This window comes from Conger conger, chromosome 18, assembly GCF_963514075.1.
Source record: "Conger conger chromosome 18, fConCon1.1, whole genome shotgun sequence".
Lineage (NCBI taxonomy): Eukaryota > Metazoa > Chordata > Actinopteri > Anguilliformes > Congridae > Conger > Conger conger.
This window is the reverse complement of record NC_083777.1, coordinates 28,025,519-28,049,804: the sequence shown is the minus strand read 5'-3', so window position 1 is coordinate 28,049,804 and position 24,286 is coordinate 28,025,519. Positions and strand designations below refer to the sequence as shown.

The following is a 24,286-nucleotide window of genomic DNA, read 5'->3' as shown; positions in this document are numbered from 1 at the left end:
CTGTGTGTTCTGGGCGCAGGTTCAGCGAGGCATCCTGTCATCCTGCTCTGGTGAGGCTTGCAGCGGAGTTGGCTGGAAATAGTAGTTGGCTGGAAACGGCAGTTAACCATCAGCAGAACTGCAGCCGCTCAAATGAGTGAAGCAAAGAGTTACAGGCGTCCTGCTAACCTGGGGCCATTGCCTTACTATTGAAACCTGTTCTTCTGGTGTGAAAGTACAGAATGCCACGACTACATATTATCTTAAATTTCATAGTTTCTGCTGGCCATTATAGCTTCTGTGGGACTCGATATTTCTCAGAATATCCTAAGTATTGTCCAGCAATATTCTGATAGTGATCTTTTCTGATATGAAGCTCATATAGATATTGGCAATATAACAATTCCATGAATATTAAAATGGTGAATATATTGAATACAACAAATCCTGTTTCACAACAATCCTTTGTTTAAAAGCTATCCTAAATGAGAAAACACTATCCTTTCCAGCCTCAACCTAATACAATCTGGGTTTCATTGGCACCTGTCATGAAAATTTTTGCACTGAGGGAAATGGCTGGCTATCTTGCTGTCTAAAACAACAAACTAATGCTTGCTTGGTAAACCAATCGCCATCTTCCTGACCAGTGTCTGCATGATTGTATGAATAACACATGATTGTATGATAATCGGATGAATACGTAGGTGTAGCTAATAAAGTGCTCAGTGAGTGTTGATTCTTTTATTTAGGTGTTTTTCAGTAATATAGTGATATTGGAAAAAATAATTTGTGGTTACATGTGTATGTTGGCCTGTATTCTGATTGATAGACTTCTGCTTTGTCTTGTGAGGGAGGGTTATTAAGCAGGAATGACTAAAACCTTGTGATATAGATTTTTCTCTTCTCTTCCCTTCTCAGACTTGTGAAGCGTTGGGAGTGTTATGTGTGTGTGGGTTGCTCAATCCTTTCTGTCTAATCTCTTCTGCGAGTTGTTCTCAGATGGACGCCCGCCAGCCGTTTGTGTGGGGGTGGTGGATTCCGGAAAGGCTCCACATTAATGTCTCAGGTCGGTGATCGTACCAGCGAGCAAGGCAGTCGGCCTGAATCGTTTATTTAATTATTTTTTTTTGTTTTTTTTAATCCCAATTTACAAGTGCGTAATGTATAAAAAAAGGAGCTGATTGCTCCGGTAAAGGATGTCTCGGCGCAAACGAGCCAGCGTGTGGGACAGATTGGGTCTGAATGAATGGAGGAAGAAACTGGAACTATACAGTGGTTGCCTCTCCCTGCGGTTTGCTTTGCTGGCCGTGTTTCCATAGACCCCGTAGTTGAGTAGGTGTTGTGTAGTTACAAAGGCATGTTGTCTGGAGACCAGCTTTATGTTTGCCTAGTTGCGTTTTCGGTGCATTGGCCTCAGTAACTGCTTTGTCATCTTTGTCAGCGTCTGCTTTTGGAACAGATTTAGGGGAAGGTTCATTCTTTGACACTCGCAGTACAAAGCAAACTTTTTCTTTTTCTTTTTTTTTTCAGACTTTTCCAATTTTCTCCGAATTTTAGCAGTCAATTGTTACCCTGTCTATTCCAATTGCCTGTGTGTTAGCTAGGGATGCTGAGGAAATCTTAACGGACATAAATTGCATCGCCGTCTCATTCGATCTTCTGGCCTCATGTGCTCCGGAGGCTCTCAAACATCAGCGAGAGTCGGGTTCGCTGGCTAGGAATCCCAGGAGATCGCAGGCAGATACGAATGACGAACAGTCATCGTTTCTTTCCGGAGTCATATTCAGATGTGCTAGTCGGGCTGTATTGGGTTATGCATGTCTCGTGTGAAATGTAGCTGTTTGTTGGTGCAACTGAGTTGGCGGCACCACACAGGTCATGGGGGTTCATGAATTGGCATTTACTAATGTAGTTGACATTAATTAATGATGGGCAAGTACATTAATTAAGCATGAAATTACTTTTAACAACTAACATATTTGTCACGTGATTTTACACATTAGCAAACCATAGGATGAACTTATAATTTGTTAACCATTAACAAATGCATAAACGGACTTTCTTTCCAATATGAATTGCCAATAACTCATGCAGTAGTTACATTAATTAACAATGTACAAATGCATTAGCAGAGCTGTACAGATGAACCGGTGAATCAGCAGTGAGGAGGTGGCTTTGTAATGTGGCGCAAAGCCGTGGTTACACACACGCACCCAGCCCCAGGTGTGTCTCCAGGTATCTCCAGAGATCCTTTCGAAACTGATCCTCTAACTGCTCTGTCTCTAGAGGCTGCAGTGTCTCTGGTGCCTTCACGCCATGGAACAAGGGGGAAAATCTCTGTGACACGGTCGTCTGTCACGATTGGTTACAACATGCCGTCCGTGTCGCCGGCAGCTCGATTCTGTTTGTCCTGCATCTGCACTTAGAGACCCAGTGTTTGGGGACTTGCTCTCCCTCTATACGTTGTCATCCATAGACTCCCTCCCTGCCAACGATCTGCAATTTTTACTGTTCATGGTTTGATGTGATGTTTGTTGTGGTTATGCTATGATAGTTTGCGTGTAAAGAAAGAACAATCCTTTCTGTTACTGCTAACACTTTGTTGTGTGTTTGGGTTGTGGTTAGTATGCCTTAGTGGCATGTGAAACACACTTCATCATTTATGAATAACTCCATGGGTTTTGGGAAAGATTGATATTCCTTCGCAGAATTTTGTTCAGGTACATGTTATGGTGGTTAAGAGCTGTATTGGCGTTTGTGAATCAGAAACGCATTCCTTTCCCTCAGCCAGGGTGGTCATCCCTTGATCACATTCTCCCACCTCATTTGCATTCTGTGTCTTATCAGCTTGTGGCGTCCATTTTACATATTTTAAATTGAGTGTGCAGTTACATAAAATGTCATATTATTATTATTGCGCTCCTGTGATTTTTCTCTGGAAATGGCGATGAAGTTGCGAGGCAGATGAGCTGTGACGCATGCAGCTGGAATCGTGGATGACGAGGGGGTGGTAGGAGGAGTGCGATGGACTGATTGCGTCTCCCCAGACGGATGGTGCCCTAGGCGACCGCCCTTGTTGCAACTGCCGGCCCCGGCCTGAATCGGCAAATAGGCTGCATTTATATAGTGCTTTTATCCAAAGTGCTTTTAATCGATGCCTCTCATTCACCCATTCACACACACACACACACACACACACACACACACCAACAGGGATTGGTACCTTGTATGGCAGCCCATCAGCTCTTTGGGAGAAATTTGGGGTGAGGTCTTTTGCTCGGGCAGGGGATCGAACCGGCAACCTTCCGACTGCCAGACGACTGCTCTTAACTCCTGAGCTAATGAGTCACCAACTTGTGGTTTACGGTTTTGTAAGTCCACCGTGGTAGCCCGTACCATGTAAATGCCAACTGTGTGCAATTTACCATTTAACCTTTGTTGGACAGTCTCAACAGTGCTCTTTCCCTCACCCTGCCCGTATCCCCTCTGTCCTGCAGGTACATGCGGCTGTACGGAAGAAAGTTCAGTAAGGAGGACCATGTTCTCTTCATCAAGCTCCTGTTCGAGCTGGTGACCATCCCCAAGCTGGAGATCAGCATGATGCAGGGCTTCGCCCGGCTCCTCATCAACCTCCTCAAGTAAGGCTTCGCCTCCCCTTCTGCCTCGTACGGTATTCTCCCTACTCTGGTTCAGCGCACATCCATTTATCCATCCCACCCCCCCCCCCCTCTGAACTGCACACTTTTCACCCATCCATCTGGACTTTGTAGTTTGCGTGCTAGTTTAATACCTGAACTGTTACTATCTCAACCTGTAGTAGGACAGCATTGAGGATGGGCATTCCCCTATAGCAGGGTTCCTCCTGAGATATCGTTACCCGAGTCGTATGCTATCTGGGTGCTTCGGGCTGATTTCTCCCATTTTTCACTTCTGTTACTCTGTAAAAGCGTCTTTACTTGCCCAAGGGCCTAATGGCTGCATGGATCGTATCGTGGCTACACTGGGGGCTGAACCACCAATCTTCCGGGTCCCAGTGAAGCCCCTTCTCTCCCGTCTCCCCCCAGGAAGAAGGAGCTGCTCTCCAGGGAGGACCTGGAGCTGCCCTGGAGGCCCCTGTACGAGCTGCACGAGAGGATCCTCTACTCCAAGACCGAGCACCTCGGCCTCAACTGGTTCCCCAAGTAAGTCCCTCTCATGGGGTGACCTATGGGCGCCTGTTGCGTGTGTGCGCCGGGCGGGGTGGGGGGTTGGCATCTCCTGTGTTAGCTCCAGCCACCCCCAACCCCATCGAGGAGGCTTCATGTTCCTGCGGGGAATTCTCTGGGACGCTGGGGGCCCACTGTAAAATCTTTGCGCAGCTGTGTTCGAATGACTTTGTTTATACAGCGTGCTGTCATATGTGGTGTAGAATTCAGTACTCATCCTGGTTGTCACTGGGTCACCATTTCTCTTATCCCCTCCGCTGCTATACACACCCCCTTTATTTAATGTCATTATTTATCTAATTATTTTTGCAAGAATAATTTGTTTGGTTGACTGCGTATGTCTCTCCTGATTGTGTTATTGGTCGTTACACCACCTACACACACACGCCCTCCAGCACGGGTAGATGAGTCCTCCGATACCCCCAGCCACAGCTTCATATTCTGTGTTTTTCTTTATATTTTTAAAAAATCTAAGAACAAAACATTAATGAATCGCTCATCTTATCTGGTGAGACGTTCGCCTCTTTGATCCCACAGTTGACTATCTTAATCAGCTGTGGGTTTGCAGAGGTGGCTTTTGATTCTGATTCTGTCTTATCCCGGGCCAATGGAGTGTGCTGAATGTGTGTCCTCTCTGCCTTTTCCCCTCTCGTGTGTAGTTCTCTACGGACACGCCATTCCCCTAAACACTTAATGATAAAAACAATGAGGAGGTGGTAAGGAAAAGGCTCTTTTTTTTTTATTTTCTGGCTGGTGTTAATTCTCGAGGCACTTGGAGATTTTTTAATGCATGTGTCTCAGAAAGCCCACCTCACGCCAAACGCAGCTTGTGTGGCAATCCCTCTCACAGCAGCCCGACGTTAACACCCTGCTCATACTACAGCTTACGGTATCCACGGTTACCCCAGCCTCTCTTGCCACGCCTGGCTGGAACCCTGTCTGGCTACCTGGCCCTGCTTCAAGTCCGGTCGCATGCTGCGGTTAAATTGGGATTTCTGCGGTGGGTGGGTGGGGGGGAATCCCTTGCTGGTGGCAGGGTGGGCACAGCACGGGTATTAATGAAAGCACACATCACACTGATCAAAAAATATCAACTGCTGCTAATATTTCTGCTGCTAATTGGAAGCGATTAGTAAATGGTAAATGGTTGGCATTTATATAGCGCCTTTATCCAAACAGCTGTACAAATGATACTTCTCATTCACCCATTCATACACACACGATGATTGGCTGCCAGACAACTGCCAGACGACTGCTCTTACCGCCTGAGCCACCGGCATATTTCCTACCAATCTTTGCATATCAGAAAATAAGAAAACACTAAGCTTACTGCCAAAGAAGTACCACAAATTATACGTGAATTAATGTTTGATAGTGCGTCATTTATTGGTAGTGCATGGTGTTTGCCATCTTCTTTTTTCTGATTGAGCGGGCAATCTAAGGTGCTGGAGGTGATCTCTGGCTGTGTCTGATGTTGATCTGATGGTGGCGGTGCTTCACACAATTGGGTGCTCCGGTCCAATTTAACCACATTGTCACATGGTACTCGTGCCAATCACACCTCCCCTCTCACAAAACCCCTCATGCAGCCTTCCCCAGCCTGCCCGAGAAGCGGCCCTAAAATGGCGGCCACTATGCGGCTCTTAGAGACGGCGACACACGGTCCTGTAGGATGGTGTGAATGTAAAGGTCTGGAGGTCGGTAGGTTAAGAGGCCGTTCGGTTTCAGGTCTCTGCCTCTATTTCGGTGGCCGAGCCCCTGTCAGCGCTCTGTCCCGTGCGTGCTAACCCACGGGGGCCCCCCGACAGGGGGGGCGGGACGGACTCGCAGCGAAAAGAGGGGGCCAGCGTGGAGGAGAAGAGACTATAAGTGACAACAGTTGGAAAGGTCTCCCCTCCCACCCAGTGCTCAAGGCCCTGGAAGATTCCGGCGGCTCCTCCTGGTGTGGTCGCTGTGCTCCCCGGCGCTGTTCAATCTGGATGTAGCGCTTAGCCTCCTGTAATTGTCCACGTTGTAAGCGGAAAAAGCGGATGTCGGTCATTGCAAATACTCCCCAGTGAGTGTTCCTGTGGTCGAGATGCTAACCGTCCATATGGTTCAGTGAATATCGGTATTATTTTGGGGCCTCAAGCGAGTGTGTGCCTTTTCATCCTTTGTGTAACTCCCAGTCCCCCAGATGCTTGCTTTTGCTCTACCAGTTTGGGTGCAGTTTACCATCGCACATTTGGAAATGATTCCCTGTCTCCAAATAAGCTATTTAACTGTCAGTCACTGTAAATCCATTTATTTTCAGTGCCAAGATATTGCTCATTTCCATATGCTGTGAAATTTAAGAAGGCTGGCTTGCTCCATAGTCCTCAGGAGATTGTAGGGCAGCCTTCGTCAAATCTGGACCTCAAATCCAAATCCGGCCCAGGTTTTCTTTTCTCCAAGGTAATTAGCTGAACAGGCTAGTGTTACTGATTGGCCAGACTGTCTTCACACCTGACTCCCAGGTAAAGGGAGGGTAAAAAATCAGCAGTCTTTAGACCTTAAAGACCATATTTTGATGATCCCTGTTGTAGGGCAATCAAACCATAAAAGCGCATGGGGCTTGGCAGTCTCACAGAGTGTAGGTCACAGATCAAACGCGACCGCCAAACAGGTCCTGTTGCTCCTGGATGAAACGCATTATTGAATTAGTGCAGGAAAGGAATTGATTTAATCTTGGACGACATCTTGGTTGAAATTGACCCGCAGGGGTAGAGGTGGCAGGTGAACGGAACATGTGTAGCCCAAGTGTGTGTCTGTGTATGTGTCTGTGTATGTGTCTGTGTGTGGGTCTGTGTGTGTGTCTGTGAGACGAGTCTTAAATTCTTACTTATGAGAGGTCAATCGACAATCAAGGTAATTCCATGCTAACTCAATCATGTATTTGCCGCTCATCTTGGACCAAAATTTCCCCTGAATGAGTGCCAATGAGAAACATGGTCACCCTGGGAATGTTGGGCCTTGCTGCAGCCCTGCTTTGATTTTATATGGGTCATCGTGACAAGCAAGGAAATTGGGTTCAATGAAGATTCGTAAATACATTTGCTCTCTTTCAGTCAAATCTGAATGGAAGACAAATGGTATTGTTGTAAAATTCTCTTGGGACAGCCGACCGCCTTTTTTGCTGTGGTCGTAACGGGCCTGACTGAGAGAGCCGATAAATCGAACTAATCAATACATTTCTGGTCATAATCAGCCGGTCAAACTGCGCCTAATTGCATCGGTGTGGTCAACGCTCAACGCTCTCATTCACCGATTAACAATCACCTGCAATACTTCTTCACTGCGATACAGTGGTGTCGGAATCCGCTTAACTCCCTCTCCCCTCTCCCCACTCCCCTCTCTCCTCTCTCCTCTCTCTACAGCTCAGTCGAGAGTGTGCTGAAGACGCTGGTGAAAAGCTGCAGGCCGTAAGTACACATGAAGTGCTGATGTACACTTGAGTACACTGCTGAGTACACTGAGTACACTGTTGAGTATGTCTGGTTACGTTTTTCCATGTGAATCGGCAATAAGTGGGATTCCGAACCTTGCTACCATTTTGTTTCTGAATTTGAAACCATTTGATGGCAGTGAACTGACAGAATGCAGGGTCCCTTTTTTTTTTGTGTGCAAGTGTTGGTTTCAGAAAGAAAAACCCACCCTTGTCACGCGGTAGAGAGGCAATCCTGTCAGGAAAACACTTCACACTTGATCCAATTATAGGAGTCTTTTTTTGTTTCAGAGTCGACACCGTCCTAAAAAAAGCATTATTCACACCAGCTCTTATGCCTGCCCAGAGAGACCGTGTGACCTTGTGTGTCGGTACCAGGCACACATCACTGGGTAGAAAAGTAACGTTAATTTCTCACGGCCCAGCTGCTTCTGCTGTCTCTGCAACTCCCCTTGTTCAAGGCCCGTCACAGTTGAAGGACGTCTGCCTGTGGCACCTGACTCACACCGTTACTCAGCCAGACCGTCTCCACTGTCATCTCTCACTCTCACCATCATCTCTAATAACCTGTAAAATGACAAGTAATGATAACCACAAAAATCCTTTCGTCGAACAAATTCAACACCGCTCATGGAAATTCCCCTATAGAGAAGTAGACTGGTTTCCATCGCTGGTGGGACCTTGATGAACGCACTGACGCATAGCCTAAACGTGACTACGAGAACAGTTTTCATCAGTTTACTGCAGTTTCCCAGCGACTGGAAATGAGCTGGTGCTCAACCCAGGGGTTTTGGATGGCTGTGTATTATGGTGTCCTATCTGCAGCCACCTCTGGGGGCAGCGCAGTGCAGCTCCTGAGCAATCACAGTCAGCGCTCCGAGCTGATGCAGCCATGTTGTCTGACCCACAGTGTGCAGTCTCTGCGGCCTGTAATCCTATTAAAACTCCCTTCTAAATCTGGGCCGCGTGAGAGTTTCCTGTTACTGACAGAGATATATTTGGGGGTCTGTGCTGAGCAGAGTGCTTGTCAGGAAGTCTTGATGAGCTGTGATGTGGGGAGGTGGAGGGGGGGTGCCTGGTCTCTGTAGTTCTGACCTCCTGACTACGTTCAAGGGAAAACCTAATGAGCAACTGAGCGTGCTACGAGACACGTGCTACACACTCGCACGCACTCATACACATACACACACACACACACACACACACACACACACACACACACACGCACTCACACGCACACTTAACAATGACCAATCGAGGGGCCTCCCACGGGCCCAATCCCAGTGTAGAAAGCAAACCTGACAGTTGTGCAATAACATGTTTGGCTGATCTGGGGATTACGGCGTAGAGAAAGTGCCTGGTTATCCAGTCCTAATTCCCAGGTTCCTGTCAGAGATTGTGTCCTCCACCTGGCCTGGGGATAGGACAGTCACGAATAGCGTCCCTGACCGTGGTGTGAGGCTAAAGGTTAAAGTACACTGCCCAGGAAAATCCCCCTCTGCCTGCACTGGGCGTGTTTTCAGGGCTCACTTGTAGCCGGCTGGCTGTTCAGAGAGAGAGAGGTCACTTCCTGAAGTTTAAAGATATATATTATTTCAGCTTGTGCATATCAAAACAAAATCTCCTGAAAGTTAACTACCCTTACATTTATAACTTAAAAAAAAAACACATAAGTAATCCCTTTCAGGTCAACTAGAGCCTTCGGTGAACAGCTGAAGTCATGTGTTGCAGTGTTTTGTAGGAAAAATGCTATTGAGTAACTGGTTTGGCAGTACACTTCTGTAATACAGGATAAAAATGCTTTTGCTTTGGCTAACCTTGGGTGGTGGAGAGGTTATGTTTCCCGTTAGGTAATCTGTGTGTGTCTGTCTGTGTGCGTGTGGTCGCAGGTATTTCCCAGAATCCTGCACTCAGGAGATGCTGGATGAATGGCGGCCGCTGCTTTGCCCGTTTGACGTCACCATGCAGAGGGCCATCAGCTACTTTGAGCTCTTTCTGCCCACCACCCTGCCCCCAAAGCTGCACCACAAGGGCTTCAAGTGAGTACTACACCCTGCACACTACACACTAACCCTGCCCCCAAGAGCTGCACACTACACCCTGCACACTACACACTAACCCTGCCCCCAGAACTACACACTACACGCTGCACACTACACACTAACCCTGCCCCCAGAACTACACACTACACACTACACCCTGCACACTACACACTAACCCTGCCCCTAGAGCTACACACTACACCCTGCATACTACACACTAACCCTGCCCCCATAGCTGCACACTACACCCTGCATACTACACACTAACCCTGCCCCCAGAGCTGCACACTAAACCCTGCCCCCAGAGCTGCACCCTAAACCCTGCACACTACACACTAACCCTGCCCCCAGAACTACACACTACACCCTGCACACTACACAGTAACCCTGTCCCCGAATTATACACTATACACTACCCCTGCCCCTGAGCTATGTGTGTAGTTTGGCTGTTTAACATTTAATCTGGTACCTTTTTAGGCTCTGGTTCAATGAGCTGATTGACTTGTGGGCGTCAGTCCAGAACCTACCGGGATGGGAAATGGTGAGTATGTCTACACAAACGTCTGTTCTCTCACAACGTCACAATGAGTGATTAATCCATACAGTACATTAATGCTACCCACAGTCTGTATGTGCTTTGATTACAGTAAAACGTAAAAAAAAAAGAAAAATTATATTGTCTGATTCAGAGCTTTGAATCTGCTCCTACATGACTGAAAGTCTTGGTTTTTTTTTTCTTCATTGTTTCAGAGTCTTGTGAACCTATTTGCCCGCCTAGCCAACGACAACATCGGCTACGTTGACTGGGACCCCTATATTCCCAAGGTGGGTTAGGTTTTGGCGCTGACCTTTGAACTTTTTTTGTCCCTCCCATTATCTGCCCCAACATTCTTCCCAGAGTTAGTGCAGCAATCCTTGCTATGAGAGTGTGTGAGCGAGACGTCTGCCTACATATTGGACTCCTGACCTCTCACCTTTGCCCTCTCTGTCCTGTTCTGGTGGCGAGACTGTCTGGCCTTCAAAGGGCCACCTGTCGGCTCTGATCCTCTGCCCCGTTGCCATGGACACATTGCGCGCCCTCTCTCCTTCCCTCAGTTGCTCATGCAGATGAAAGCAGAGATGAGCTGGCTGGCTCTCATTGGCCCAGGGCGTACGCTGTATAGTGACAGTACTGAGAGGCGCTCATTATGCTAGCATCTTCCCTGCTGCCAGTTTACTGCCCCCGGCTGCACCGTGCTGACTTAGTCCTTAGTCCCCATACAGTGCCTCTCCTTGCTCTTGATTTTTTAAAATGTATATATACACACATTTTTAATCCCGGTCAGCCGGGGCCTCTCTGTGCGGGATTTGCATGTTTGCGTGGGTTTCCTCTGGGGACTCCGGGTTCCTCCCACAGTCCAAAGACATGCAGGTTAGGCTGACTGGAGCCTAACATGCTCAGCAAATGACTGGATGTAACCGTTGAAATGAGGAATGCATTGTATCCCATTTCAGATATTTACCCGAATGCTGCGAAGCTTGAATCTCCCAGTAGGAACCAGCCAGATGCTGGTCCCCCGATACCTGCCGAACACCTATGACATCAGTCACATGGTCATCTGGGTGTCCTCCATGCTGGTGAGTAGCAGCCACCAATACCACCTCGTGCTATTCTGTATGCAGGTCAATATGACCTCACACAAGTGTGTATTCGGGGTATCATGACCCAGAATGGTCATATGCAGGTCAATAATAACCAGCACCATTGTATATCTAGGTCTGTATGACTCAATATGACCTGGTGCTGTAACAGTATCTAGTGTATTTTCTATTCCAGTTTATTATTCTTTATTAGTTTAGGCTCATCCTTAAACAGAGATGAGGTGCCATATGAACTCATGCGAGGCAGTGAGGCACTGTTGTATTTGGACATCTGTGTTGCTTGACTGAGACCCAGAAGGTTAGTGGTTCAAACCCCCTTGAGCAAGGCCCTTAACCCCACCACATTGCTCCAGGGGGATTGGCCCCTACTTAGTCAAATCAACTAAGTCAAGAACTGTAATGTAATATCATTTCGACTGTGGGTCTCCCATTGGTTGTTGTATATATTACTACGATGCTGCACTGTTACCATAGCTACCATAGCATGGCGCTGGTTGATTAATGCTGGGCTCATCTGACCGAAAGTCACTGTTGGTGAATGTAGCCATGCTAGCGGCTCTGGGATGTGAACCTTTGTGTGCGTTTGTGGCAGGGCGGACCCAGCAAACAGGCGCAGAAGCAGCTGACCGGGCTTTTCAACAGCATCGCCTCTTTCTTTCACCCCTCCAACCACGGCCGCTGGCTGGTAAGTCACTTCCTGCCCTCTGCTGTGTGTTTCCTGCGCAGGTAGGGACAAGGTTAATCAGCCCAGCAGAGCCGGATCAGTTCTCCCACAAACGTGTCATATATCAGCCAAACGGAAACTCTGTAACCACCAGTATTAACGGATTTTTCATGTCCACATTTTACATGTACTTTATTTTATTTTTTTTCTTCCATGTGCCGTGCAGTAAGCTTTCAGTGAGAATTCAACACCTATTTCGATAATGTTAACAGTTGGCACCGAGAAGCGAGGTTAAGTGTTCATTCCATGCAACAGAGAAACCTTATTTGAAAGCCAAAGACTCAGACAACGCGTATATTTTTCCTTTAACCGACAAGACTGCTATTCACACTTCGCCACAAACACGAGGGAACGCCGGAGGGTAATGGGATGAAGGGTGAAATAAACGAGTGGAAGAGAGAAAGAGAGAGAGAGAGAGGCTTGGCTGTAGATGAAGGAGAGTCTTTGTGGAGCATTAATCATCAGGTGCTGTCAGACTGAGATGAGAATCTCTACAGAAGTAGGGTTTGTGTTGATGCGTTGTTTACAACCAGTCTTACCTTCTGCTGTTAATGATGCATCGTGGCTCCTCAGGACTTGCAGTGTTGGACGTTATGGGTGAGCGGGAGGTTGTTGGGTGGGGGGGGGTAGTGTCTGCTTGACGCATACCAGAACTTTCCGGAAGGGTGTCTGGGCCGCGGGGGTCAGGAATACCGCTACGCCACGCTGGCACTGCTGAAGCTCTATAAAAGGTCGCGAGATTACGCCTGGCTCACACCACTGTTTTTCCAGGAGCCAAGATGACGTTGGCCTCCTCCCCCCCCCACACTCCCCTGGAAAGACGTCTACAGCCTTTTATAGTTTTCATTTCTCCTTTCAGTGTCGTCCAAACCTTTCCCCGGTAATTGGACCCGGGAGTTTGTTTGTAAACGGCCTTTGCAGTGTAGTACGCAGCGTCAGTTGTCAGTTGGCCGTGTTTCTCCGCGTTTGTCGTACACGGAGACCGCGGCGATGATCAAACTGCTCGTTATTCAGCTTCACACAGTCAGGGGAAACAATGCTGCGGGGTGAAGTTCGAATGAAAAAATCAGTTTGTGAAAGCACTCTGTCGAACACGAGTGTCTGACTCCGGTGCGTTCGAGGCAGGCAGAGGCAGAGGGCCCTTCTGGCTGTAAGTGCAGCCCTGCTGACCCCCCTGTAGTGCAGAGGCTGTTGTTCAGGCCCGTGACTCAGCCCAGCTGTAGAGGATCCTCGCTGTGTAGGCGCTGGAGCAGAACGCGTTCCCTTCCGTTCCACCGCTGCGGGGTCTCCACACCGAGTCACACCGAGCCCTCCTGGGCTGGAGGTCTGGGGGCAGAAGGTCCTTAAAGCGGCCGGGTCGTGTCCCTGCCAGGGCCCTGGGTCAGCAGAAGGCCGTCGCAGTGCTGGTTGTCGTGCTCACTGTCTATTCAGAAGGAAGTGTGTGTTAAGCTGAGCCTGCCCCTCTCTAGCCCCTCTCTAGCCCCTCTCTCGGTGTGTTCGCGTGTGTCCGCAGTGATGAAGCTGACGTTGCTCTCTCTGTCCCTGTGTGTCTGTATCTCCAGATGAAGCTGATGTTGCGCTCTCTGTCCCTGTGTGTCTGTGTATCTGCAGATGAAGCTGATGTTGCTCTCTGTCCCTGTGTGTCTGTGTATCTCCAGATGAAGCTGATGCTCTCTCTGTCCCTGTGTGTCTGTGTATCTGCAGATGAAGCTGATGTTGCTCTCTGTCCCTGTGTGTCTGTGTATCTCCAGATGAAGCTGATGTTGCTCTCTCTGGCCCTGTGTGTCTGTGTATCTCCAGATGAAGCTGATGAAGCTCTCTCTGTCCCTGTGTGTCTGTGTATCTCCAGATGAAGCAGATGAAGCTGATGTTACTCTCTCTCTGTCCCTGTGTGTGTGCGTATCTCCAGATGAAGCTGATGAAGCTCTTGCAGCGTCTCCCGGCCAGCGTGGTCCGCCGGCTGCACCGTGAGCGGTACCGGAAGCCCACCTGGTTCACCCCGGTGCCGGACAGCCACAAGCTGACGGAGCAGGACATCAGCGACTTCGTGGAGAGCATGAAGCAGCCGGTGCTGCTGGCCATGTTCAGCAAGACGGGCAGCCTGGACGCAGCGCAGGCCCTGCAGAACCTCGCCCTGATGCGGCCCGAGCTCGTCATCCCCCCGGTGCTAGAGAAGTGAGTCTGTCACCGCCCGCTCGCCCGCAAAGCCCTCACACCGCCCTCACACCGCCCACAGCCCTCACACTGCCCTCACACCGCCCACAGCCCTCACACCGCCTCACTGCCCTCACACCGCCCACAGCCCTCACACTGCCCTCACACCGCCCACAGCCCTCACACTGCCCTCACACTGCCCACAGCCCTCACACTGCCCACAGCCCTCACACTGCCCACAGCCCTCACACCGCACACAGCCCTCACACTGCCCTCACACCGCCCACAGCCCTCACACCGCCCATAGCCCTCACACCGCCCACAGCCCTCACACCGCCCACAGCCCTCACACCGCCCTCACACCGCCCACAGCCCTCACACTGCCCACAGCCCTCACACTGCCCACAGCCCACAGCCCTCACACTGCCCACAGCCCTCACACCGCCCACAGCCCTCACACCGCCCACAGCCCTCACACTGCCCTCACACTGCCCACAGCCCTCACACTGCCCACAGCCCTCACACTGCCCACAGCCCTCACACTGCCCACAGCCCTCACACTGCCCACAGCCCTCACACTGCCCACAGCCCTCACACTGCCCACAGCCCTCACACCGCCCACAGCCCTCACACCGCCCACAGCCCTCACACCGCCCTCACACCACCCACAGCCCTCACACCTAAGGTCCTCTGCTCTTCAGTCCTCACACCTGAGGTCCTCTGCTCTTCCGTCCTCCACACCTCAGGAGGCTCGCTTGAGCTGGGGCAAGACTTTTGGTTAGTAGTGAAGCATTAGGCAGCGGTACTGTGTATAGGATTATGCACTCACTCGATTAGTTCGCTGGATTCACATTTGTTCACGAGTTCACACGATTAGACAAGGAGAGAAGTGAAATGATCAATGTCTGTGCGCTTACCTTTTCAAAAGAACAGCTCATGAAAACTGTTAATTGGTTTTCTCAACTTATCTATGGGCATTGCTTCCCAGACTTTGTAAGCCAACATCTGGCTTAATTATTTACACTTTCATTATTTTATAAACATATTTTATTCAATTATTTTAATAAACATAGCCAGTATTACATGTTCTTGAAACCATGTGATTCATAAGTGCACTGCAGGTTATGGGTGCAGGTGGTGTGAATGCCGATGCTAAGGGTATATAGCATGCATGTGATTTTATTCCCTCGACACAGACTGTGGCTGTGTTTGAAACCACATTCGAGCATACTACTCATACTAAATTTAAAGCACTTGAAACCATGTACTAGCATACTACTCATACTAAATTTAAAGCACTTGAAACCACATACGAGCATACTACTCATACTAAATTTAAAGCACTTGAAACCACATACGAGCATACTACTCATACTAAATTTAAAGCACTTGAAACCACATACTAGCATACTACTCTTACTAAATTTAAAGCACTTGAAACCACATACTAGCATACTACTCATACTAAATTTAAAGCACTTGAAACCGCATCCTAGCATACCACTCATACTAAATTTAAAGCACTTGAAACCACATACTAGCATACTACTCATACTAAATTTCAGGCTCATTTTCAGTGAAATGGTAGTATGTGTGGTATGCTAGTATGCGGTTTGGAACAGCAGCCGGTCGTGCCGTTCGCGTCCCGCCGTCTCGGTGGTCCGTGTCCTCGTGTAATCCCCGCTCTCTCTCTCTCTCTCTCTCTCTCTCTCTCTCTCTCTCTCTCTCTCTCTCTCTCTCTCTGGCGCCGCCCTGCAGGACGTACCCCGCCATGGAGACGCTGACGGAGCCCCACCAGCTGACGGCCACGCTGAGCTGCATGATCGGCGTGGCGCGCAGCCTGGTCTCCGGCGGGCAGCGTCTCCCCGACGGCCCCTCCCACATGCTGCCCCTCCTCATGAGGGCCCTGCCGGGCGTCGACCCCAACGACTTCAGCAAGTGCATGGTGGGTAAAACCCCCGGCCTGCCCCGCATCCTGTTCCAGCAGTGCCCCCCCAAACCCCCCCGAACCCTCCCCGTCAACAACACTTCTCCACCTACTTTGCTGATGCCAAGTTCTGTGCAAGTTTCGGTGCAATAAAACATTTTGTGGTAAAAGTGTAAAAGTCTCTCATTGGGCGGTTACTTTTTTCCAAAGATTGAGCGAAACTCACAATAGAGAAATGAAATGCTAGAAATTAATTTGTTAGCATTTTCTCATTTCAGTAAAACCCTACAGACTATACTGGTGGCATGTCCCCCACATTAGCTTTATTTAGGCTGCCCAATGGTACACCCGCCAGACAAAACAATAACATGGTGTGTTGTTCGTCTGTCTCTTTGTTACAGAGCACAGAATGCAGCTGGGCCCCTTATTTCTGCTAGGCAATGGAATTACTAGTTTAAACCTTTAATTCCATCTTTAAAAATGTATGTTTTCCTGAGATAAAAAAGTGACTGCCATTGTCGATAATATTCAAATGAGCTCAAAGATGGGTTAGGCCCAGTGTACGTTGCTAATTTGCCTTATGGTTTTGTTGCCCTGGCTACAGATCACATTCCAGTTTATCGCCACATTTTCCACCCTGGTGCCTTTGGTCGACTGTTCGTCCGCCGTTCACGACAGAGACGACCTGACAGAAGTGAGCCATCCTCCAGCCTCCCCTCATTTAACCTGTCATTCAACATCTCTCTCATCCTTCTGTTCATATGGGCTACAGTTTCATCAGTTCACTCTTCTCTCTTCTCCCTCTCTCTCTCTCTCCCCGTCTCTAAGGTGGAGCGGGAGCTGTGTTCTGCCTCGGCTGAGTTTGAAGATTTTGTTCTGCAGTTCATGGACAGGTACAGAGACCTCTGCAGGAGGGATTGTCCCCTGCCTAGTCTAACCAACTGGTAGTTGCTTTGGATAGGCGTCAGCTAAACAACTAATTGTGTGTGTGTGTGTGTGTGTGTGTGTGTGTGTGTGTACAGGTGTTTTGCGCTGATCGAAAGCAGCACGCTGGAGCAGACTCGGGAGGAGACGGAGACGGAGAAGATGACTCACCTGGAGAGCCTGGTGGAGCTGGGCCTGTCCTCCACCTTCAGCACCATCCTCACACAGTGCTCCATGGACATATTCAAGGTCTCACACACACACACACACACACACACACACACATGTACGCACACACACGGCATCCTCACACAGTGTTCCATGGACATCTTCAAGGTCTCACACACACACACACACGTACGCACACACACGCCATCCTCACACAGTGCTCCATGGACATCTTCAAGGTCACACACACGCACACGCACACGCACACGCACGCACACGCACGCACACACACACACCATCCTCACACAGTGCTCCATGGACATCTTCAAGGCCTCTCACACACGCATACACTACTCCAGACCATCCAGACTTTATTCCCCGACGCCTTCCAGATTCACACACGTACACCCCTAGGCACCCCAGGCTCCCACAATGCTCCACTGCTGCAGTCATAACAGACATACTCCACTCGCACCCGGACTCCCGAGACAGTGTCTTCACCCACAGTACTGAACACATTGACGGCTGTGTGTGTGTCACTCTGCCCCTGCAGTCTAACCGTTGGCCTGTGCCTCTGCCCTACTCTCAGGTGGCTCTGGAGAAGGTTTTCAACTTCGCCACGACCAACATATTCGAGACTCGTGTGGCCGGCAGGATGGTGTCGGACATGTGCCGCGCTGCTGCCAAGGTGCGTGTCTGTTTCTAGCGCTCTGTAGATCCCTGTATCACCCAGTTGAACCCCTCTGTAGATCCCTGTATCACCCAGCTGAACCCCTCTGTTTCTCTCCCTTTATCACCCAGCTGAACCCCTCTGTTTCTCTCCCTTTATCACCCAGCTGAACCCCTCTGTTTCTCTCCCTTTATCACCCAACTGAACCCCTCTGTTTCTCTCTCTTTATCACCCAGCTGAACCCCTCTGTTTCTCTCCCTTTATCACCCAGCTGAACCCCTCTGTTTCTCTCTCTGTATGACCCAGTTTAACCCCTCTGTTTCTCTCCCTTTATCACCCAGCTAAACCCCTCTGTAGATCCCTGTATCACCCAGCTGAACCCCTCTGTTTCTCTCCCTTTATCACCCAGCTGAACCCCTCTGTTTCTCTCCCTTTATCACCCAGCTGAACCCCTCTGTTTCTCTCCCTTTATCACCCAACTGAACCCCTCTGTTTCTCTCCCTTTATCACCCAACTGAACCCCTCTGTTTCTCTCCCTGTATCACCCAGCTGAACCCCTCTGTTTCTCTCCCTTTATCACCCAACTGAACCCCTCTGTTTCTCTCTCTGTATCACCCAGCTGAACCCCTCTGTTTCTCTCTCTGTATGACCCAGTTTAACCCCTCTGTTTCTCTCCCTTTATCACCCAGCTAAACCCCTCTGTTTCTCTCTCTTTATCACCCAGCTGAACCCCTCTGTTTCTCTCCCCAGTGTCACTCAGCAGAGTCTCTGAAGCTCTTTGTGCCCCACTGCTGCAATGCCATCACCCAGATTGCAGAACGTAAGTGCTCTTTCAGCCCCTCAGAGGAGTGTGTGACGTGGGCAGAGTGTGTGGTGGTGGAAGTGTGTGTGGTCAGGTCGGAATGTTCTGAGTTTGTGTCTGTTTCTGTGCAGACGAGGAGGTGATGAACGACGAGGAGCTAGACAAGGAGCTGCTATGGAACCTTCAGCTGCTGTCAGAGGTGAGGTCGAAGGTCATGAGGGAGCAAAGGCAGGTCTCAGTCGTGCCCTGACACTCTGCCAGTCACCACCTGAAATGCTGAAGCACAAGGTGTTGAAATTAAAAATCTAATTAAAATTTTCCAAACATAAGATGATGCTTGTGTACATCTGAGCAACAAAAGTGTGCAGTAATCATCTGACTGACCTGATTGGCTTGTTTCTGTGTCAGGTGACCCGCGTGGACGGGGATAAGCTCCTCCCCTACCGCTCCCAGCTGGTGCACATCCTGCAGCTCACCCTGCACCTGAAGTGCAAGCAGGGCTACACCCTGGCCTGCAACCTGCTGCACCACGTCCTGCGCTCCACCGCCCTCATCTACCCCATCGAGTACTGCAGCGTCCCCGGGGGCTTCCAGCGCCCCCTGCAGGACTACCTGCCCATCAAGGTACCGGAGACCAGTGCTGTGTGCTGATTGGGTGTTTGTGCAGGAAGTGCTCTGTGCCGATTGGGTGTTTGTGCAGGAAGTGCTCTGTGCCGATTGGGTGTTTGTGCAGGAAGTGCTCTGTGCTAATTGGGTGCTTTGCAAGTAATGTTCCGTGACAATTGTGTGGACCAATTGCGCTGACTGTTAAAGCAAACTTTTGTAAACTTTTGTAAACTGTTTTACAAATGTTTTTGCATCAAAAGTGAAGCGGAGGACTTTCCTCCGGAGAAGTTGTTAATTAAGCTGACATTAGATTTTACGTTTTTGACATTTAGCGGGTGCTTTTATCCAGACTGATACACAGCTTACATTCTTTATATAGAAGCCATTTTTGCAGATGGATATGTGCTAATTAAGTTGTCAAATGGTAACTTGGCACTGCCTAACCTAGAATACCCTTAAATAATAAACTGGTCTGCGCTCTGATTGAGAATAGAACACACCAGGTGTATCATTTCAGCCAAAAACCCGTTCATGTTCAAGTCTGTCGCAGGAAAACAAGAAGAGTGTTCAGACGCAACTGCCAGAATCTGGCCCAGGGAGGGTTTCTGCCACTCTACCCCTGGTGGCGGATAACAGCCGAGTCATGCCCCAGAGATGGCATCATCTGCAAATGGCCGCTTGCCCACTGACATTTGAGTGCACGTAGATGTGTGTCGCCGTCTTTAGCAATCCCCTTGCGTCACGATCGCGTTTGTGTCCCGAGTAGCGCTCGACCTTGGGGTGCTCCCCGCAGCCCACCAGGGCGACCGTGAACGCTGGCTCCCCACGGGGCAGAAGTGAGAAGTGTTCACCCCTGGCAGAACCACACGGTATTAGTTCAGCGCGGTCATTTATTTGACCTTATATGACCTCGCGGGCTCGTGGCAACCGGACCGGTTGTGCAAAGCCGGCGTGTGTGTGTTCTGTCCCGGGCACACGGTGTCCTTCCCCCCCACACCTCAGGGTCATCGACACGGCCCCTGTCCGTCACGCGCTGTGCCTGGGAGAGGAAGCACACACCCCTTTACAGGAATCTGGCTCCACTGCGGCCGGCTGGCTGAAGTCAGTTTTATTTTACACTGTCGATAGTTTCACCACAGGCCTGTTCGTTGTGTCCTGGTTCTGATCCGCTCTCTATTCTCTCTCTGTTCGGGTTTCTATGCTCGGTGTGTTCTGACCCGGCCTGATGTCTCTGCTCTCTGCTCTGATTGGCTGTGCAGGACTGGGGTCGCCCTGGAGACCTGTGGAACCTGGAGATCCAGTGGCACGTGCCCAGTGCGGACGAGAACACCTTTGTGTACTACGTGCTGGACCTGCTGCTGCAGCCCGAGCTCCAGAGGCTGCAGAGATACGCCCAGGGAGAGCAGGGCATGAGCAGGTCAGGGGTCAGGGGTCAGGGGTCAGGGGAGAGAATGTGGAAGATGCATGTAGCTGAGAAATGGTGAATGATACCTGATTACTGGGAGAGTTGTGGGATGCTGATTTTGGGTGCTCTGTATGGGGAGTGATGTGTGCTGACTGGTTACTCTGTATGGAGAGTGCTGTGTGCTGATTGGGTGCTCAGTATGATGAGCACTGAGCTGATTGGCTGCTTTGTGTGAGTGCTCTGTATTGTAACTCTCTCCTCCCCCCACAGGGATGATGTGCTACAGAGTCTGGCCATAGTGCAGCACTGCCTGCTGGGAGCTGGGAGCATTCTCCCTCCCCTGCAAGGAGAGCCTGTCTCAGGCCTGTGAGTGTCTCACACACACACACACACACACACACACACACACACACACACACACACACACACACACACACACATTACATTAATGGCATTTGGCAGATGCTCTTAGCCTGAGCGACGTACAGTTGATTAGACTGAGCAGGAGACAGTCCTCCGCTGGAGTAATGCAGGGTTAAGGGCCTTGCTCAAGGGCCCAAATGTCCCTGTCTCCCTCAATCACACACACAGACACACACACACTGCCTCCCCCACGCAAATATGCTCACGTACACACAAACAAGCGCATTCATCGTTTCTGTGTGACGTTGGGAGGCCGCACGTACGCGTGCGTGTTTGTCTGTGTGTGCGTGTTGGTGTTGTCTGACCCTGTTGTTCCTTCCCCAGGGTGAGCAGCATGGTGAACCTGAATGAGACGATGCTGTACACCGGAGTGGATTACGGTGAGTGGGCCCCTCAGAGACCACAGACCAGCCAGTCACTGGCTCACACATCCCTGCCTGGCTGCAGCCTGTTCCTGTCAGTTCTGCCATGCTCAGACTGACGCGCTCAGTGTCCTGCTGAGAGCGCTATTAAGAGGCGCTAACGTAGCTTACCCTCAACCCTGTTTTCCTTAAATTGTTTGTAAGGTACAGAAGGGGCTACCTGACCTGGACAGGTTTTATTCCTGAGGGACATAATTGCGGACATTATTAATGGTGGAGGGGAGACGTGTTTTGAAGACGTGTGGCGCTTGTGAGACGGAGTGAGAGCCTGATTTTCATAGGAATAGTTTTGAGGGATATTTAAAGAGTGTCATTAGAAGGAGAACCGGTGAAAGTTGAAAAGCAGCTGATTTGGGAAGGTAAGGTCTCCAGCTGTGATCGTGTGTGTTGGTGAGATGCCTCTCTGCTGCCCCCTGCAGACTACTCCAGGGAGAACTACAGGGAGGCCATCTGCAGAGTGATGAGACAGCTACTGCGTGAGTCAGAACCCAGACCTCAGGCTACCAACTACAGCTCCCCAAAACTTTACCCTACAAATGCACTCCCTGCACAACACCCAGCCCACCCCCACACCTCCCAATAAGAACTGTCCCTTCTCACACTCCTACCACACCCCGACACAACTGACCCCTTCCTTCTGTCTCCTCCAGACTACATTCTGGAACATTCTGAGGATGACACCAAGTCGCTCTTCTCCATCATCAAGGTAAGTCCAGAGACGGGGGAACCCTGTCACTGAACACGCATGCACTCGCACGCGCATACACACGCACACACACGCACACACACACACCAAGTATCTAATTTCACACAAAGAATAAATTATACAGGGTCCATAGCAAGTTACAGTTCAGCATCAGACATCCCTACGATTCAAAATATTAGCCTAAGTGTGGTGTAGCCCAAATGAATACAAGTACAGATTAAATGTGCAATGAAAGACATTAATGGACAAAGTTGTAGATGAATCGATGCACAGCGGCTGATGTCAGTAATGTGGATTGTGACTGTGTTTGTGCGTCTGTCTGTGTCCCTCTCTCCCACAGATCATCAGTGACCTGCTGCAGTTCAAGGGCTCTCAGAAATACGAGTTCGACTCCCGCTGGAAGAGCTTCAACCTGGTGAAGAAGTCCATGGAGAACAGGGTGAGCACTCCGGGGCGGTCGGCGAGGGTTTCGGGGGTCCGAGGTGGTGGTCTCGCTGGCTGACGATGTGGCGATGTCGGCCTTTCTCTCCTCCCACAGCTCCATGGGAAGAAACAGCACATCAGGGCCCTGCTGATCGACAGAGTGATGCTGCAGCATGAGGTAGGAGCGGCTCTGTGTCCGTCTGTCCTTGTGTGTCTGTCTGTCTGTCCTGACCTGATCTACCGGTCTCTGTCCTCCTGTCCTATCCAAGGTCTTTTTTTAAGATCTCAAAAAGAGGTACTTCAAAGTGCATTAGTTCTCAGTTGGCATCAGAACCCTCATTCTACACAAAAGTCCTGTCCTTTGGGTTAGGTTTGAGCAGGGATGTTGGAATATTGATGCCGTTTTCAGTGATGCTGTGTGTGTTCCCCAGCTGCGTAAACTGACGGTGGAGGGGTGTGAGTACAGGAAGGTTCACCAGGACCTTCTGAGTGACCTGCTGAGACTGTCCACCAGCACGTACAGCCAGGTGAGCCCAGCTTACACACGTTATGGAGTTAGGACTCCAGCCCTTCAGAGAGACGGGCTATGTGATCCCCTAACCAACTCAAAGAGCAGTGCTTCTGTTTGTTTTCATTGCTCGGGAATCCTGTCAGGGCTTCTGTTCCACTGTGTAGCAGTTTCAGCTGCTCGATTCCCTGTATGAAAGCTACACTGTAACATATGCCATTTAACTTAATCTCACTGTTACACATCTGGTGTGTGTTACTGTGTGACTGAGCAGCGTGTGTGTCTGTGTGACTCTGTTTTTCGTCATCTAAAATCTAATTTTAGTCATCCTTGAAGGATTAATACCTTGATCGGTAAGGACTTGCTTTTAGGTAAATGTAGGATGTAAATATACTGTAAGGTGACGTGTGGTTTTTTGAATAGCAAAGCAGCTCAGGGGCGTTCTTCCTGTCTGTGCAGTCCGGAGCACGCAGGACACACTGTGGCTGCCTGTCATACACGAACACGCTTCGGCCGTTTAAAGACAGGTCATGGTGTGTCCCAGCTCAGTCATATCCTGAATAAAACAATCAAACAAAATGTGTTTTACCAAAGCTCGTATCTGATCTGCTGACTGGGGGGAAGTGTTGTGACTGACTGGGGGGGGGTTCATGTGGCTGATTGAGGGGGTTGTTGTGACTGACTGGGGGGGGTTCATGTGTCTGATGGAGGGGGTTGTTGTGACTGATGGAGGGGGTTGTTGTGGCTGATGGAGGGGGTTAGAGTGTAGCTGACCGTGCGCACTCTCCTGCGTGTCTCAGGTTCGGAGTAAAGCCCAGAGCGTGCTCTACGCTGCCCTGGGGACCTACAACTTCTGCTGCAGAGACATCATCCCTCACGTCCTGGGGGTGCTGCAGCCGGCCCGGACCGGAGTCACACAGCAGCAGTTCAAAGTATGCTGATCCTCTCTCTATCTCTCTCCATCTCTCTCTCACTATCTCTCTCCATCTCTCTCTCTATCTCACTCTTTGTTTCGCTCTGTCTTTCTCTTGGTCTTTCTCTCTCTCTCCATCTCTCATCTCTCTCCATCTCATCTCTAAGTCTTCCTCTTTGTC

The 24,286-nt window shown here is 49.9% G+C and overlaps 1 protein-coding gene across 3 annotated transcripts in view; it reads left to right on the top strand.

Annotated features, from left to right (window-relative positions):
• Nucleotides 1-24,286, top strand: part of psme4a (proteasome activator subunit 4a) — a 49,094-nt gene that overhangs the window by 9,528 nt on the left and 15,280 nt on the right. For 2 of the 3 annotated variants that reach the window (XM_061227858.1, XM_061227860.1), the window contains exons 2-28: nucleotides 3,477-3,617; nucleotides 4,044-4,160; nucleotides 4,844-4,900; nucleotides 7,580-7,624; nucleotides 9,537-9,686; nucleotides 10,167-10,230; nucleotides 10,440-10,514; nucleotides 11,184-11,306; nucleotides 11,923-12,015; nucleotides 13,964-14,229; nucleotides 15,967-16,153; nucleotides 16,740-16,829; nucleotides 16,964-17,028; nucleotides 17,158-17,308; nucleotides 17,817-17,915; nucleotides 18,648-18,717; nucleotides 18,831-18,898; nucleotides 19,108-19,323; nucleotides 20,565-20,722; nucleotides 20,981-21,076; nucleotides 21,458-21,513; nucleotides 21,975-22,031; nucleotides 22,206-22,261; nucleotides 22,602-22,700; nucleotides 22,800-22,862; nucleotides 23,116-23,211; nucleotides 23,993-24,124. In XM_061227858.1, coding sequence (XP_061083842.1) covers nucleotides 3,477-3,617; nucleotides 4,044-4,160; nucleotides 4,844-4,900; nucleotides 7,580-7,624; nucleotides 9,537-9,686; nucleotides 10,167-10,230; nucleotides 10,440-10,514; nucleotides 11,184-11,306; nucleotides 11,923-12,015; nucleotides 13,964-14,229; nucleotides 15,967-16,153; nucleotides 16,740-16,829; nucleotides 16,964-17,028; nucleotides 17,158-17,308; nucleotides 17,817-17,915; nucleotides 18,648-18,717; nucleotides 18,831-18,898; nucleotides 19,108-19,323; nucleotides 20,565-20,722; nucleotides 20,981-21,076; nucleotides 21,458-21,513; nucleotides 21,975-22,031; nucleotides 22,206-22,261; nucleotides 22,602-22,700; nucleotides 22,800-22,862; nucleotides 23,116-23,211; nucleotides 23,993-24,124 — 2,890 coding nt within the window. The remainder of the gene's footprint in view (nucleotides 1-3,476; nucleotides 3,618-4,043; nucleotides 4,161-4,843; nucleotides 4,901-7,579; nucleotides 7,625-9,536; nucleotides 9,687-10,166; nucleotides 10,231-10,439; nucleotides 10,515-11,183; nucleotides 11,307-11,922; nucleotides 12,016-13,963; nucleotides 14,230-15,966; nucleotides 16,154-16,739; nucleotides 16,830-16,963; nucleotides 17,029-17,157; nucleotides 17,309-17,816; nucleotides 17,916-18,647; nucleotides 18,718-18,830; nucleotides 18,899-19,107; nucleotides 19,324-20,564; nucleotides 20,723-20,980; nucleotides 21,077-21,457; nucleotides 21,514-21,974; nucleotides 22,032-22,205; nucleotides 22,262-22,601; nucleotides 22,701-22,799; nucleotides 22,863-23,115; nucleotides 23,212-23,992; nucleotides 24,125-24,286) is intronic. The other variant, XM_061227859.1, reaches the window with a different exon arrangement.